The sequence below is a fragment of the Lemur catta genome, chromosome 4 (assembly GCF_020740605.2).
Source record: "Lemur catta isolate mLemCat1 chromosome 4, mLemCat1.pri, whole genome shotgun sequence".
NCBI classification, from domain to species: domain Eukaryota; kingdom Metazoa; phylum Chordata; class Mammalia; order Primates; family Lemuridae; genus Lemur; species Lemur catta.
In genome coordinates this window covers 57,754,530-57,772,249 of record NC_059131.1, presented here as the reverse complement: position 1 = coordinate 57,772,249, position 17,720 = coordinate 57,754,530, and the positions used below count along the sequence as shown (strand labels likewise).

Genomic DNA, 17,720 nt, shown 5'->3' with positions numbered 1-17,720 from the left:
CGAGGCGGGCAGATCGTTTGAGCTCAGGAGTTCGAAACCAGCCTGAGCTAGAGCAACACCCCATCTCTACTAAAAAATAGAAAGAAATTAGCTGGACAACTAAAAATATATACAGAAAAAATTTGCCAGGCACGGTGGCGCATGCCTGTAGTCCCAGCTACTTGGGAGACTGAGGCAGGAGGATTGCTTGAGCCCAGGAGTTTGAGGTTGCTGTGAGCTAGGCTGATGTCACGGCACTCTGGCAAGGGTGACAGAGTGGGACTCTGCCTCAAATAAAAGAACATTGTGCAGCGTTTAAAAACTGTGGTAGAATGAATTTATGACATGGAAATGCCTTGTAGGGTATCTCACTTAATCTTTAAAAAATGCCAAGGTGACCCTTAAAATTTTTAATACATATTCTCAAATTGGAACTATTTAAATTAAAAATTTTTTACAACCTTTTGGATATCTGATCAGGAGGAGACAAGATTTTTCTCTGTTTATAATGATGCAATAAACTCAACACATGTTGAACACCGAAAAAAAAAAAGAATAGAATTGATGCTGAATGTTGTGTCATTTGAGCAGTAATTAATTAATTTATATACATAAACCTGAGCTAACTGAAAGAAGAACCCAGTCTATCCATGCCATTAAGAGGTGCATTTCCAGTTAAAGTTTATGGTTAACATCAACACTTATTTTTCAAAATTAGTAATATATATGTTGTTTTGATCAATCATATATTAACAATAATTCTAATAATAACTCAATCTAGAGTACCCCTTAGAGCCTATGATCATAAGAAATTTATTAATAGAAATCTTGCAATATGTAGATAATTTTAATGCAGAGAAGTATGATAGGATGATCAATAAAAGATTGCCAAGCATAAAATTATTTTATATTACGATAAAACTCTCTGTGGGGAAAGTGAATTGGAAATATGAGTTCAAAGAGAAAAAGGAACAATCTAAATCTCCACCTGTTGAAAAAAAAGCTTGTTCATGTACTTTTTAAATTGAATAATGGTAAGTATGAAATCACCATGTATTTAGATTCCACTGGATTATGTTTTGAAGAGTGATGTTACAGTTTTATTTTTAAGTCTTGATATTTAAAATATGCTGCAAGTTACATCCTTAGCAACTATTTGCACTTGGAATTATAAAATCTAGATGTTGACTTTAAAATGTATAAAGAGGTACATTGTTTTTTAGATTCTTTTAGGGAATACATGAGAAGAAATACTTGAAGCCTACTAGGCTACACCTATAGTATGATTTGTTCTCATTTCTCTCTTGAGTAGTTTTCTTCTTTTCCTACCTAGATTGCAAGTTCCCTTTGAGTGAGAAGTGTGTCCAATTTTTTGTGTTTTCCCCCACAGACTTGGGGAGAAGAACATGTAAGCAAAGTAAGCAGCTGTGCAGCTAAGCAAGGCAGGAGCTGACTTAAGCAGTCTTTGTACCCTGGCAGTATTGTAGCTCGTGCTCATAGATTTTCCGGACATTGCTGATATTGCTCAATTCTGCTCTTTGGTCAGGAAGGTGTCCCCATCCCAAGATATAATTCCTTCCTTCCCCCTACCTGCTAGTGATGCATGGAATTCCTTCAAATAACGTCACAAACCTTCAGTCAAAATGCATATATCCTTAGGAGAGGTAGCATTTACCTGGAATCAAATTAAATTAGATCACATCCTAAGAGCAAGTTTTTATAAGGGAGGATGAGGAGAACCAAGAGGTCACTTGTCTGGGCTTTACATGTTGGCTCCTTAAGCTGACTGCAGACTAAGTCAAGTAACTCTTCTTTTTTTTTTTTTTTTTTTTTTTTTTGAGACAGAGTCTCACTCTGTTGCCCAGGCTAGAGTGCTGTGGCATCAGCCTAGCTCCCAGCAACCTCAAAATCCTGGGCTCAAGCAATCCTACTGACTCATCCTCCTGAGTAGCTGGGACTACAGGCATGCACCACCATGCCCAGCTAATTTTTTATATATATTTTTTTTTTTTTTAGTTGCCCAGCTAATTTCTTTCTATTTTTTTTAGTAGAGACGGGGTCTCGCTCTTGCTCAAGCTGGTCTCGAACTCCTGAGTTCAAACCATCCTCCTTCCTCGGCCTCTCAGTGTGCTAGGATTACAGGCGTGAGCCACCGCACCCAGCCAAGTAGCTCTTTTTTATTAAAGTTATCCTAAGGAGTGGATTAGGTAGGACCTTATCCATTCTGAAACGATCAACCATGTCAGTATTTCTGGGAAAACACCATTCTTTAATAGAAAAGCTCTTGGTGCCCAAACTGACTGAGAAATGAAGATAATGTCTAAGGTTAACCCTACTTGGCCTCCAGTTTACAGTTCACCCCACAGTAAAACTAAGTAATCACAACAAGGCCTTCCTTTGTGTGAGTGAATGAGTTAAAACACTTCCTTTCCTGTTTTTGGTAACTCCACATAATCATAATTTTTCTTCCTCTGTTGTAGGGAATATTTTTAGTGTAGTGCCTAGAACACAATAGGCACTCAATAGTTATTGATCAAATAAACAAATTTTCAGGAAGGTAAGAGACTCCTGAGGAGTTATTTGATAATGTATTTAGACTGCCAATTAATCTGAAACCTAGGTCCCTAAAAATTTGTATTTCTGATTCATTTTTCTCTGCAGCAAGTAAAAGGGAACTTTGCTAGGTTGCAGGCCTGCATCTCAGAACTCCGCATGTTACAGAGAGAAGGTTGTTTCAGACCACAAGGCACTTCTTTGCGGCTGGCAGTAGTGGATGGGCTCCAGCAGTTCAAACAATACAGCAGACATATGGCCACAGGTGCAGCTCTGACCTACACTTCCCTGGAGGTAAGAGATGCTAGCCTTTAGGACTCCAAGCCATCTTCTCATTTCAGGCAGTCTAGGTGCTTCATTGTTTATTATCCTTACATTGTTCTCTGTTTCATACACATTCAATGTAATTTTCAAGGCTAGATTTTCAGCTCCCTGCAGACAGAAGACATGTTTCTATTTTTCCTATAACCTGTACAATTCTTAATATAGACATAGGCATAAAGAGGAGCTCTAAAAATATGGACTGAAGTAAATTATAAGGAAAAACTGAAATCAAAATAACATCTGAATATGCCATCTGCCTCTAGATTTTTGGAACTTGTAAAGCACGCGTTGAACTGCCTAGATTGGTATTATACTTACCTAGGTACACTTAGGAATTTATAATTGTTCTTAATCAAATCTTGGCACCAAATTGTAAATCTTCTTAGGATTAACAAATGTAAAAATTGCTACTATTCCGGTGCCAGACTGAGACAATCTTAAAAATATAAATAAGTCATGGCTGGATACTACACTAGGTATATGAGTGAGTGTGAGTTAAAATAGTTTCAGTTCTTATAAACTCAAGGATCAAACAGATGAGTTAAAAAATATGTGAGATTTCTGGTTTCCAGCTCTGCATATAAGGAGTTTGAAAGTCATCATTCCATTCAAAAGCTGAACAAACTAAAAAATGAACAACTCTTTTTAGATCCCTAGGGCAAACTGCTGCCTCCAAACTTGGAGAGACATCAGACAGATACAGAGAATCACAACAGATACTGGTGCAGAAACCTCCACAGGACCCAGTACTGGAGTAGGAAAACCTGAACTGTAATTGACAAATTGCTGGAGGCTAGGAGTGGACAAGTCTAAGAGTTAAAAACTCCAGGGAGACATAGTCATAGGAGGGCCCCCACCACTTTTGTGAGTTTTACCACCAGGGACTCAAGTGGGTCCTCACAGTAAATATCAGGGAAAACTTCCCTCATGCCTCTGACAGGGAGGGGAAAAGGAACCATTTGAAATGTACCAGAGTGTTCTGTTCTTAACAAGTTCTGCCCTCAGGAGAAACTAGTTAGACAGAGCCTAACCTGCTGGGGTTTTATCAGAGCCTAACCGACCTGGAGGAAGGGAAATGCCAAACTCCAGCTAGCTGTACCCTTCCATGTAGCAGAAGAGAAATACTCAACTCCAGCCCACACTAGCTATCCTGTCCCACTTAAGGTGGTGGAGCGGGGGACTGAGAAACATGTGTGAAGTTCACAGCCCAGAGGCATAGATTAGCTAAAATACCAAGATATCACAGAACTATAAAATGCTTCCCCTCTCCCCATTCCTTACCTCCACATTACTAAAGGCCTATTTAACAGCATTTCGTTTTAGCCCAGTACATCATATCCAACTATCAAGAAGAAATTATAAGGCATACTAAAAGGCAAAAAAAACAACAACACAGTTTAAAGAGACAGAGCAAGCATCGTAACTAAACATGGCAGGGATGTTGGAATTACCAGACAATAGACTTTAAAACAACCATGCTTGATACACTGAGGGCTCTAATGGATAAAGTAGACAGTATGCAAGAACAGATAGGCAATGTAAGCAGGTGAAAATGCTAAGAAAGAACCAAAAAGAAATGTTAGAGATCAAAAACACTGTAATAGATATGAACAATGTCTTTGATGGGCTTATTAGTAGACTTTCTTTATCATGGCTAAAGAAAGAATCTCTGAGCTTAAGGATATATCAATAGAAACCTCCAAAACTGAAAAGCTTAAGCCAAAATACAAAACCAGAACATTATATCCAAGAATGGTGGGACAACGGCAAAAGGTATGACTTAATGGCAATACCAGAAGGAAGAGGAGTTATGTGGGAGGGAGGGATGAATAGACAGAGCACAGAGGATTTTTAGGGCAGTGAAAATGTTCTATGTGATATTATGCTGCTGGATACATGTCATCATACATCTGTTCAAACCCATAGAGTGTACCATCAAAAGGAAACCCTAATGTAATCTATGGTTTTTGGGTGATTATGATGTGTCAATAGAGGTTCATCGATTGCAACAAATATACCACTTTGGTGGAAAATGTTAATGATGGGGGAGGCTATGTATATGTGAGGGCAAGGGGTATATGGGATATTGCTATACTTTCCTTTTAACTTTGTTGTGAATTTAAAACTGCTTTAAAAAAATGAAATCTTTTAAAATAATAATTGTGCTTTCCTCTGCATCCCTCTTCATCGGTCAAAAACATCTAAGTGTGAAGAAAATTGCATATATTTAACAATTACCATCCAGAGTTTCAAAGTCTAAGAGAAAACTGCTAATAAAAACATAGTGTAGGGCCGGGCGCGGTGGCTCAAGCCTGTAATCCTAGCACTTGGGAGGCCGAGGCGGGCGGATTGTTTGAGCTCAGGAGTTCAAGACCAGCCTGAGCAAGAGCGAGACCCCCTCTCTACTAAAAATAGAAAGAAACTATATGGACAGCTAAAAATATATATATAGAAAAAATTAGCCAGGCATGGTGGCGCATGCCTGTAGTCCCAGCTACTGGGAAGGCTGAGGCAGATGGATCGCTTGAGCCCAGGATTTTGAGGTTGCTGTGAGCTAGGCTGACACCACGGCACTCTAGCCCAGGCAGCAGAGCAAGACTTTGTCTCAAAAAAAAAAAAAAAGTATGTTCATTCTGATGGAATAAAACATACAAATTATATACAAATACCTCAATATCCCTTCAGGTCAGATATATTGGTCAAGAGTAAGTACATTTTAGAGTCAAAAGAGCAAAAGAAATAGCTCAACTGGATTCAGCTTGAATGAGAAGAGAAATCAGAGTTAAATCCTCTTTGCATTAATCACAATAGCCACCACCGCAGACTTCTGCTGTGTTTATCCTCCAGATATAAACTGTTATGTTCCTCACTCTGTACACCAGGGAGAATAAACACGTTGATTCTTGGATTTACTTTCAGATTACTGTTCTGACTTCCCAGCCTGGAAAAGAGGTGGTCAAACAACTGGAGGAAGGGTTGAAAGATACAGATCTAGTCAGAGTCAGGAGGCTTCAGGTTGTTGAAGTCACAAATGGAATCCTAGAGCATATGGACTCAGCATCTCCTGTTGAAGATCCCAGCAACGATGGTAAGAATTTTTTTTAACAAGGTAAAAAGAATGGTAAGAATTTTAATGGGTAGTCTTTTATAGGTCAGGAAGATTATTTTCTACAGTCTTTTTATATTCTTAAATGATGAAGCCAGCAGATTTCACTGAAGTTCAGACATATGTTTCTAGGTGTTGGAATTGAATTTTTTAAACAATTATTTTATTTCAGAAATAATGATAAAAACTGAAATATTATGGGCATAAAAAGTGAAAATTCCTTCTTTTGCTAATCACTTTGAAGAGATTGGGGTATCCTTCCTAACATTCCTTTACATATACATACATACACACACATACACACACACACACACACACACACACACACATACATACTTAATATTTTAATGGGATCATGATATACCTAATATTCTGAAAACTTTTTTTTAATGTGTGTTAAATGTATATGTCATTTTTAACGGCTACATGGTTTTTTATTGTGTGGTTGTACCATAGTTTATTTCTTTAATCACTTATTAATGAACAATTTGGTTTATTACATTTTGCTATTATAACTAATGCTATATGAACAGATTTATATGCATGGGCTGGCTTCATGAGCTAATGACCAGTGTAGTCACACAGAGTCCTGAGTGCAGAAAGGCTTGGGATTTAATGCTCTTTGGATACTGTCTTAAAATTCTTAATAATTTTATCTTTGAATTTGTGTTTTGTAAGTGAAGTTTGAAGGAATAGTGGAGCATGCGCCAGGACCTGAGAACGTTGGCTTACACATGCCCTGCCTTCTGCCTCCTTCCCACCTCCCCAGAATGGGAGCTCACTCATTTCCCAGCTCACCAGCCACCCAGTGACCACTGCTGCCCTCTGCTGGCCTCTGCACCAGCCACCCAGTGACCACTGCTGGGCAGGAGCCTGGATAACTGGGTCAAGGTCAGCGTACATGCCTTTTGTGCTGAGTTGCAGGAGGAGGGCCCCAGGCACCTGTGAGGGTTCTCGCTAGCTTGGCAATTATCCTGGTGCCTACGGGAATGTGACATTAATAGCAAATAAAAGAAAAACACCACAACATGATGAAAATGATGAATAAGTTCTAGAGATCTGGTGTACAACGTTATGCCTAAAGTTAACAATACTGTAATATACACTTAAAAATGTGTTAAGAGGGTAGATCTCATGTTGTATTCTTACCACAATTTAAAAAAAACACAACACACACACACATACACACACACACAAACCCACCATGATAGCTCAAGAAAGAGACCGTGGAAAAAAGGAAAAAGTTTTATATTTTAGCACTCTTAATGGCATTTTTGCCCCTGCTTTTTGAACAGGGGCTCTGCATTTTCATTTTGCTCTGGACCCACAAATTATATAGCCTTCCCTGTTTATGTGTATAATCATGTGTTTGCACAAGTATTTTCAGTAGAATAAATTCCTAGAAGTAAAGTTAAAAGGAGGTAAAACAATATATACACACTTCGATAGTCATTACCAAAAAGCTCTCCAAAAAGATCATACCATTTACACTTCCACCAATAGTAAATGATACTTTCCTACTAGGAATTATCCTTGTTTGTTTGGTTTTTTTTTATCTTTGCTAATACAATGGGAAAAAATTGTTTTTGGAATTAGACTTTTATTCTTGAATTACCTCCTAGGATTATTTTGGAGAGAAAGTATGCAGTGGTCCTACATGGTGGTCTTTCCCCTTGTTCCATTTACCCTATTGACATGGGTTTTTTTCTTTTTATTATTCTTTTATAAATTTTATTTTAACTCTACTTAGTTGAATGACATTTTTCTTGATATTTACGTTCTGAAAAATATTCGTGTTTACCATAAACAAATTAAAAATGCAATCAACCATAATCCTATACTTCCTAGAAGAAGAAATATTCAAACTTTACCTTAGAGGACAAGCAGGAATTAGCCAAGGAAGAGGAAATGGATACTCAAAGAGGAGACCCAGGCCAGGCTCGGTGGCTCATGCCTGTAATCCCAGCACTTTGGGAGGCTGAGGCAGGAGGATCACTGGAGGTCAGGATTCAAGACCAGCCTGGGCAACAAAGACCTTGTCTCTGCAAAAACATTTTTGTAAAAAATTAGCTGGTTATGATAGCATGTGCCTATAGTCCTGGCTTCTCAGGAGACTGAGGCAGGAAGATGGCTTGAGCCCAGGAGTTGGAGGTTGCAGTGAGCTATGATTGTGTCACTGCATTCCAGCATCGGCAGCAGAGTGAAACCTTGTCTCAAAAAAAAAAAAAAAAGGAGACCCAGAGACATGAAAAAGCAAGATATGATCAACCTTCAGAGAAGTACCCATAGTTCTCTATACCATAGCCTCTCAGGCAGAAGTGGGAGCTAGGCTGTAAAGGTAGATAAGGCTTAGATGAGAAGGGCCATCTATGCCATGCTAAAACTTTTGGATTTCTTTGTAAGGCAATGGAAATTTATGAAAATATTTTAGTTAGGAAGTCAAGTAGAGATTCCCAAATTAAAGCGTTTAAGAGTCTTGAGGATCTTTCCATATAAATACATAGAGATCTAATTCATTAAAGAAAGAGTTTCTCAACCAGTTTTAATTCGTCCAACACTCAAGTTATGGTTCACTCTCCTGCAGTCCTTTCTGGCTATATTGGCCTCTTCCAAGGTTATGCACACGTGGAGGTGCCCGCTGTCTGATACCATTGATCTCTTCCTGGTTCCACATGGATAACTTCACTCTTCCTCCCCCTCCTACTCCCGGTGCCCTTTAATTAGGTAGGAGGGTTGGTAACTAAGGGTGTGGTTCCTGTCAGATTCTGACACTTGTGGATAAAACTACAGACATTGTTACCAGCCTTAGCCATGTGATTTGTGGGCTCTCACTTACTGGGCACACTCAGCTTTCCTCAAGCTAGTCTCCTCACTGACTGTCCTTTCTCTCCATCCCTCCATTCATAGTAGTCTTTTCCTCTGAATTTCCTTTCCTTTCCCCTCAATTTCTTCCTCTGTGGTCTTCCAGCCAAGGAATCCTCCCCATTCCTTAAATCCTAATTTATGTTAATTACTACTATATTGATTTTCCTCTCTTTAGAACAACTGCATCACTTGTGGTCTGCACCACACAATTTAGCACTTAATTATATACCATGTAGAATTGTTCATTGCTTTATTGTGCGATAATTTTGTTTCCTCACCTAAATTGTAAACTACTTGATCTCTTTTCCCTTGCATTAAGCTTTAAGCGCCTTGAGATTAGAAACTCATTTTATTCATTTCTGTATCAGTGTATATCCTAGATTATCAGTGGGCTGTTCTTGGTCTGCCTAGCATCCCCTATATCCCCTCTGTCTGGTAACACCGCCATCTTCCTGGTCACAGAATAGGCCCAGGCTGAGACAATCATAGCTCTCCAGGCCAACAGTCAGAGCCCTTCCCATTGGGTTTTCAAAATGAACCTGTGATAGAGAAGCTCTTTTTCTTTCTCTTTGGCTGAGGACAGATCAGGCATGGACTGTGTTCTTTTCTACCTTCAGTGACTATTCCTAGAAAGAACTTACTGTGTCTCTAATGGCACAGATCTTAGAGTGCTCTGAGGCTACCTGATAAAAGAGCTTTTAAATGCAGGAAAGCAGCTTTATATGATACTTTGTGTCAGTGCTGCTGACTCTTCCAGTGACTTCCTGTTTGCTTCTAAATAATGCATCATCCCATAAATTGCTTGTAATTCTTATTTGTGGGTTAAGTGTATATGGCTCATTGCTTGAAATCATCCTAGTTTGCCTATATTTTCCTCATAATTAATTCCTTTATTCACTTAGTGTTTTGTTTCATTTTGGTGTTGTTATCAAGACATTAGCAATGGCAACAAACAGGACTCCTGCCCTTAAGGAACTTAAAAATCTTAAAGTCTTCAGGACACAACCACAATATTGCAAAGTAGTGTATGCTACTCCACGTGGGTGGTTATCAGCCTAGAGATCAACAGGCCAGGAGGAAGCCTTTGTTCTTTGGTCTGGTGAGTAGCATCATGAAAATGGTGCTTTGGGCAGATGAAGCGGAAGAGAGTCTAAAGGTGAAGAGAACAAAGAGGCACCATTGCCAACCAACAAGTACAGCACAACATTTATTAATCAATAAAATGTTTTACCATGTGCTAGACGTGAAGAGTACAGAAGAGTCTAAGATATGTGCTTCCGAGGAGCTTAACAATTTAGTTGAAGAAGGCTGGGCACGGTGGCTCATGCCTGTAATCCTAGCACTCTGGGAAGCCAAGGCAGGAGGATAGCTTGAGTTCAGGAGTTCGAGACCAGCCTGAGCAAGAGCAAGACCCCGTCTCTACTAAAAATAGAAAGAAATTCTATGGACAGCTAAAAATATATATAGAAAAAATTAGCCAGGCATGGTGGCGCATGCCTGTAGTCCCAGCTACTCAGGAGGCTGAGGCAGAAGGATCGCTTGAGCCCAGGAGTTTGAGGTTACTGTGAGCTAGGCTGACACCACGGCACTCTAGCCCGGGCAACAGAGTGAGACTCTGTCTCAAAAAAAAAAAAATAATAATACCACCAGGTAGCCGGGTATGACAATGAAAAAGAAACAAACAAACAAACAAAATAGAAACAATTTAGTTGAATAGACAAACGCCATACACAAGTAGCAGAACCCCACAGAATCTGCTGCTAAAATACCTGGCACTGATAAGTGTAACAGCTGTATGTAGGAAGAGAGCAGCAGCTTCTAGCATCCACTTAGGAGGGTAGCAAAGCAACTGAGGCATTAAAGCTAGTGCCACTCCCAGGATACCTGAGGCAGGAAGACAAGACAGACAGGATGGTCCCTGGCCAAAACACTCTCAAAAGGCCTAACAGTACCCTTGCTTGGGCCTGTCTCCACTTAGCATTTTGATGCCCCTCTCTCCTTCAGCTTTGTCTGCTGAGGCCCAGCCAGGCCCAGCTTTGTCCTGTGGCCTTGCGTTTCTTCCTAAGGCTCTCAAACTTCTGTAAGCTATTCCAACTGCCTGTAGCACCACATAGCGGGAAGAGGGCAGTCGTCTTGTCTTTAAATGTTCTCAGATAAACTACACAAAACAGGGTTTAAGTGATATATCTGTATTATATTAAGGTTAAATAAAAAGGAAATGTTTCCTATAAAATACTGGGGAAAATCACTTTAAAGGCCGGGCGTGATGGCTCACGCCTGTAATCCTAACACTCTGGGAGGCCGAGGCGGGTGGATCGCTTGAGGTCAGGAGTTCGAGACCAGCTCTGAGCAAGAGCGAGACCCCGTCTCTACTAAAAATAGAAACAAATTAGCTGGCCAACTAAAATATATATAGAAAAAATTAGCCGGGCATGGTGGCGCATGCCTGTAGTCCCAGCTACTCGGGAGGCTGAGGCAGTAGGATTGCTTGAGCCCAGGAGTTTGAGGTTGCTGTGAGCTAGGCTGACGCCACGGCACTCACTCTAGCCAGGGCAACAAAGTGACACTCTGTCTCAAAAAAAAAAAAAAAGAAAATCACTTTAAATATTTATCCTAAGGATTAAATCTAACTTTGGAGGTAGAACAGTCACATGGCTTCTATGAGCAATAAGACAAAAAAAAAAAAAAATTAGCACCAGCAGCTTCTCTCATCCTCAGAAAGATGAATGCATCAGAATTAGGTGGCCTGAGTCTAAATCTCAATTCTATCACCTACTAGCTATGCAACTTTTGACAAGGTAGTTAGCCTCACTAAGACTTAGTTATTAATTCCTACTCTATGCAGTAGTTGTGGGAATTAAATGTTTATTAATTGCCTAATAGACAGTAAGTACTCAGTAAAAATTAGCTATTCTTATTATTAATATTTTTGAAATTTTTTGGATTAATATATGTATGGTTTAGTATATCTCTGAGATTCGTTATAATGACCAAGTCCTAAGTGGACTGTCATTACCTAAAGCTCTTTTTTTTTTTTTTTTTTTTGAGACAGAGTCCCACTCTGTTGCCTGGGCTAGAGTGCCGTGGTGTCAACCTAGCTCACAGAAACCTCAAACTCCTGGGCTCAAGTGATCCTGCTGCCTCAGCCTCCCGAGTAGCTGGGACTACAGGCATGAGCCACCATGCCCGGCTAACTTTTTCTATATATTTTTGGTTGTCCAGCTAATTTCTTTCTATTTTTTTAGTAGAGACAGGGTCTCGCTCTTGCTCAGGCTAGTCTCGAACTCCTGACCTCGAGTGATCCTCCCACCTCAGCCTCCCAGAGTGCTAGGATTACAGGCATGAGCCACTGCACCCAGCTAGAAGAAATTTTTTTTTTTTTTTTTTTTTTTTTGAGACAGAGTCTCACTCTGTTGCCCGGGCTAGAGTGCCGTGGCGTCAGCCTAGCTCACAGCAACCTCAAACTCCTGGGCTTAAGCGATCCTACTGCCTCAGCCTCCCGAGTAGCTGGGACTACAGGCATGCGCCACCATGCCCGGCTAATTTTTTCTATATATATTTTTAGTTGGTCAGATAATTTCTTTCTATTTTTAGTAGAGACGAGGTCTCGCTCAGGCTGGTCTCGAACTCCTGACCTCGAGTGATCCACCCGCCTCGGCCTCCCAGAGGGCTAGGATTACAGGCGTGAGCCACCGCGCCCGGCCTTAGAAGAAATTTTTTATGACAAATGTTGGGGAGGAGGAAGGATTTCCTAAATGAGACACAAAGTTTGCTAATTATAAAATAAATGATTGTTAAATATAACTACATTAAAATTAAAAATTTCTGTTCATTAAAAGATACTATGAAAAAAGTGATGACAGATCACAACTATATTTCCAACTCATATGACCAATAAAGAATTGTTATCAGAATAAATATTACAAGGCATATTCACAAAGAAAACAATCTGCAGCTACATTTAACAATGTGGATGCATCTTCTCAATATTGAGAAAAAAGCAGGTAACCAAAGGTATATACTATGTGATACTTCCTTATAAAGCTTAATCAAAACTAAAATAATAAAGTGTTATTTAAAATAATAAAATTAGGCCAGGTGCAGTGGCTCACGTCTGTAATCCTAGCACTCTGGGAGGCCGAGGTGGGCAGATCGTTTGAGCTCAGGAGTTGGAGACCAGCCTGAGCAAGAGTGAGACCCCGTCTCTACTAAAAAAATAGAAAGAAATTAGCTGGACAACTAAAAATATATAGAAAAAAAAATTAGCCAGGCATGGTGGTGCGTGCCTGTAGTCCCAGCTACTTGGGAAGCTGAGTCAGTAGGATTGCTTGAGCCCAGGAGTTTGAGGTTGCTGTGAGCTAGGCTGATGCCACGGCACTCTACTCAGGGCAGTGGAGTGAGACTCTTTCTCAAAAAATAAGTAAAGTAATAAAGTAATAAAATTACTTTTAAAAGGAAAGGAATGACAAAAACAAAATTCAGTGTGGCAAAGTTTCCTCTGGAGAAGATCAGGAAAAAGCATACAGATATCTCAGGGCTATTGATAATGTTCTAAGTTGAATAAAGCAGTCTTCAGTGTTTATTTTGTTGTTATGCTTCACAGCATATATGTGTGTGTGTATATATATGTACATATATGTATATAATCTCACATGTATTCATTTGCATATCATAAAATTTTACAATAGCTTTTTAAAGAATGGCTAAGTAACAAATATGCCAAAACTAAAATGGCCACTGTGATCAATACACTTTGACATCCAGAGGGCCTCTGTCCAGGCTGCAGTCTGCACTCATTGGGTATGTGAGTCTTTCAGCCAGTTACAAATCAACCTAACGATGCTGTCAACTAGTCTACATTTCTCAGCCACACACAAGGATATCAGGTTCCCTTGCTAAGTGCTCACAACCATCTGTTTAATATTTCCTCCTAGACTTTGCCAGGGATCGATGTCAAGCACTTTTAGAAAGGTATTTTATCCATATGTGTTCTCAGGAAACACCAAATGTTAACAACCCAAACATAGAAGGTAAGGATTCATTACTTCCTTAAAGGATTCCAGAAAGAAAGAGGGTGGGGAGAGCCTATTCTACACTTCAGTGCAATTGTCAGACTATAGATATTGATTTTTCCCCATTCAGTGTCTTAGAAAGTAGACCAAAAAACACAACTGTTCATTGAGTTTGTCTTTGATAACTACATTAAAGTCATTTCCCTGTGGCATTAAGACTAAATTAGAACCACAGTTGTATTTATTTCCTAAATATTTTAAACACAGAGAGACATTTATTTATTTCATTAACAGAAGCCATGGTCTCAGAAAAATTGCAACCCTTCCCTTTTTAAAAATTGAATTAAATAATTTTTGAGTATAGCAGAAATTCTAAAGTTATTTGAAAATTGGGATTTTAAAAATTTTTCTTACAAACTTTATTGAGGAATCATTTCCATACCATAAGTTGCATCCATTGAAAGTATACAATTCAATGAGTTTTGGCAGTTGTATAAGACCACAAATCATCACCACAATCAAAATATACAACATTTTGGCCAGGCCCGGTGGCTTACGCCTGTAATCCTAGCACTCTGGGAGGCCGAGGTGGGAGGATCACTCGAGGTCAGGAGTTCGAGACCAACCTGAGCAAGAGCAAGACCCCATCTCTACTGAAAAAAATAGAAAGAAATTATCTGGACAACTAAAAATATATAGAAAAAATTAGCTGGGCATGGTGGCGCATGCCTGTAGTCCCAGCTGCTCGGGAGGCTAAGGCAGAAGGATTGCTTAAGCCCAGGAGTTTGAGGTTGCTGTGAGCTAGGCTGATGCCACAGCACTCCAGGCCGGGCAACAGAGTGAGACTCTGTCTCAAAAAAAAAAAAAAAAAAAAAAAAAAAAATATATATATATATATATATATATATATATATATAAAACATTTCCATTATCCCCAAAAGATTCCCCTTTCCCCTTTACATTCCATGCTTCCCTGCATCCCCAGGTAAGACCACTGATCTGCTTTTTGTCTGTACATTAGTTTACATTTTATATAAGTGGAATCATACAGTATACACTTCTTTGTGTCTGGGTTTTTTCATTGAGACTTTGAGATTCATCCATGTTGTTTATATCAGGAGTGAGTTTCTTACTGTTGCTGAGTAGTAGGATATTGCATGAATATGTCGCTTTTTTTTAACCATTCACTTGTTAATGGGCATTTCAGTTATTTCCAGTTTTTTACTATTGTGAAGAAAGCTGCTATGAGTATCCATACACAAATCATGGTGTGGATATATGTTTTCATTTTTCTTTGATTTTACTGTGTTTATGGTACATCTTTTCCCATCCATTTACTTTCAACCCATGTATGTCTTTATACTTAAAGTCTATCTCTTATAGACAGCATATAATTGGGTCTTGCTTTTTATCCATTCTGATGATCTCTGGCTTTTATTTGGAATGTATAGTCCATTAACATTTGCTATAAGTATTGATGTAGTTGGATTCAGGTCTACCATTTTTTGTCCGTCCTCCCTGTTTTTTGTTCGTCTTTTTCCCTGCTTTCCTGCTTTCTTTTGGCAGTCCCTGCTTCTTCCCCTTAGAAACACACAAGCCTAAGGAAAAGAGATCCCAAAAAGGCTACTTGCCCAGCCAAAATAATTGCTCTAGGAAGTTTTTCTTTCCTAATTCATCTGTTTACTAAAGGCTGAAATATTACATTTGAAATTAGGTTGGGACCTATCTCACAGCTAGGTGGTCCACTATAGTCTGAATGTTGTGTCCTCCAAAAATTCATATTGGAAAGATAGTATAATAAGTATAACAAGATAGTATTAGGAGGTGGGGCCATTAGGTGGTGATTAGATCATAAGGGAGGGCAGAGTCCCCATAAATGGGATTAGTGCCCTTAAAAAAGAGTCTCAGAGGAGCTTGTTTGCCCCCTCTGCCACGTGAGGACACAGTGAGAAGGTGCCATCTATGAACCAGGAAGTGGGCCCTCACCAGGCACTGAATCTGCCAGTGCCTTGATCTTGGACTTCCCAGCCTCCAAAACTGAGAGAAGTAAATTTCTGTTGTTTATAAGCCACTCAGTTTGTGGTATTTTCTTATAGCAGCCCAAACAGACTAAAACAGGGCCCGGAGTTCCCTAGTTTGTCAGTAATGATGTAAATCATCCATCATGAACCATTAGTATTTCATTCTTTAGTTAACAGTCAAATCTTTTTTCAACCCACCTTAAACTGTACTAGCTTGATGAGGGGCAGATGGTGGACAACCTCTAACAATAGAACTCCCTGGGTAGCTGACCAGGACTGGGAAAGAGGTATGTCCACTCCAAGCTGAGGGATCTTTGCTTAAGCTCTGCTCATGGAACTCCCAGATTCCTTTTCCCCCTTTCCTCCCTGCCCACCAGCACCAAACAACAGGAAAACATGTATGATAGGGCCAGGCTGGGACATGTGGGCACCCCATACAAGCTGATAGCACACCTTCAAACAAAAATTTTTTAAATGCTAATTCAATGATTGTTTACGAGCCAAGAGCTGAAAAGAAAAAGAGAAAGGAAAAGGAGCACTGTCTCAGCTCTGTCCCCTGCAATCTTGCACACTTCCCAAGCAAAACTAAAGCCTTGTAATAATGAAACCTACCCTTCTTCAAAGCAAGTATAGTGACCACCTGTTATTATACAAGTGTGCTCATTTGGGGGTCTCGTCCTTCACCCCAGCAACTTATCAGCTAGTCCTCACTTCCTCTTTTATTCTGCTCTAGCCTTCTTGCTATTCCTCCAGCACACCAAGTTCATTCCCACCTCAGGACCTTTGAACGTTCTCATCCGTTTATAAGGAACCATCTTCCCACAAATGTGTTCATGACTCACTTCATTTCATTCAAGTCTCTGCTCAACCATCACCTTCTTAGAAAATACTTCCCTGGCCAGTCAAGCTAAAAATTTACACACACACACACACACACACACACACACACACCCTTCCTGCTTTATTTTTCATCATAGTATCTATCATTGTCTGCAATTTATTCTGTTTTATTTGTTTATTGTCTGTTCTCCCACTAGAATGTAATCCACAAAAGCAGTTAATCTGTCGTTTTTCTTGATGACACCAGCCAATGCCTAGCTCATAAAAGGTGCTAAATTAATAATTGCTTGAATGACAAATTAAATGAGTGAAAGAATGAATAAGTGAATGAGTGAATGATAACAGTTCTCTTCCTAAGAATAATTCTGGGATATAAATTTTGTCTATCTCATTACAGTTCTAGTAATGTCTTAACCCTCTTGTAGATAGGGACCCAGGAGAACAGTCACCACTAGGGCCATTCCTGCACTCACGTCTCTGCACTGAGTCCACAATGGCCATCACCACCACCACTCCTGCCACCTCTTTTCAAGAGTCTTCTCCTTTTCCCCAGGGACCAAGCATCACCTCCACAAATGAGGCAAATGAGCTCAGTAAGACAAGCTGGACTGCCCCAATGTTGTGAGCTGATGGATATTATCCTCACATGTTGATTTAAGGACAGTGATTGGATGACTCTGTATAGTCATTCCTGAATAAGCTTTATCTGCTTTGATGACTTATCCTAGTTGTTAACATCCTGTAGCTATCCTGTATTCAGAGAGTAGACAGCTGATTGTAAACTGACCCAGGCAGGCTAAAATACTGTGACTCCATAGTCTCTGTAGCGGTTCTTGACCATTTGGAGGTCATAAAGCTCTTTAGAGAATGTAATAAAAGCTAAGGGCCTATCCTCTTTCTCTACCACACCAAATACATGCATGTGTATACAGATGAAATTCTATATAATTTCAGGGGGTTCCCAGAACCCCTGAAGCCCATCTATGACACCCAAGGACAGGCCACATGAATGCCATTTGG

The 17,720-nt window shown here is 39.7% G+C and overlaps 1 protein-coding gene across 5 annotated transcripts in view; it reads left to right on the top strand.

The window, feature by feature from the left end:
* LOC123637089 (meiosis 1 associated protein) overlaps nt 1–17,720 on the top strand; it is a 68,294-nt gene that overhangs the window by 22,949 nt on the left and 27,625 nt on the right. For all 5 annotated transcript variants that reach the window (XM_045549925.1, XM_045549926.1, XM_045549924.1 and 2 more), the window contains exons 3-4: nt 2,641–2,826; nt 5,776–5,944. In XM_045549925.1, coding sequence (XP_045405881.1) covers nt 2,641–2,826; nt 5,776–5,944 — 355 coding nt within the window. The remainder of the gene's footprint in view (nt 1–2,640; nt 2,827–5,775; nt 5,945–17,720) is intronic.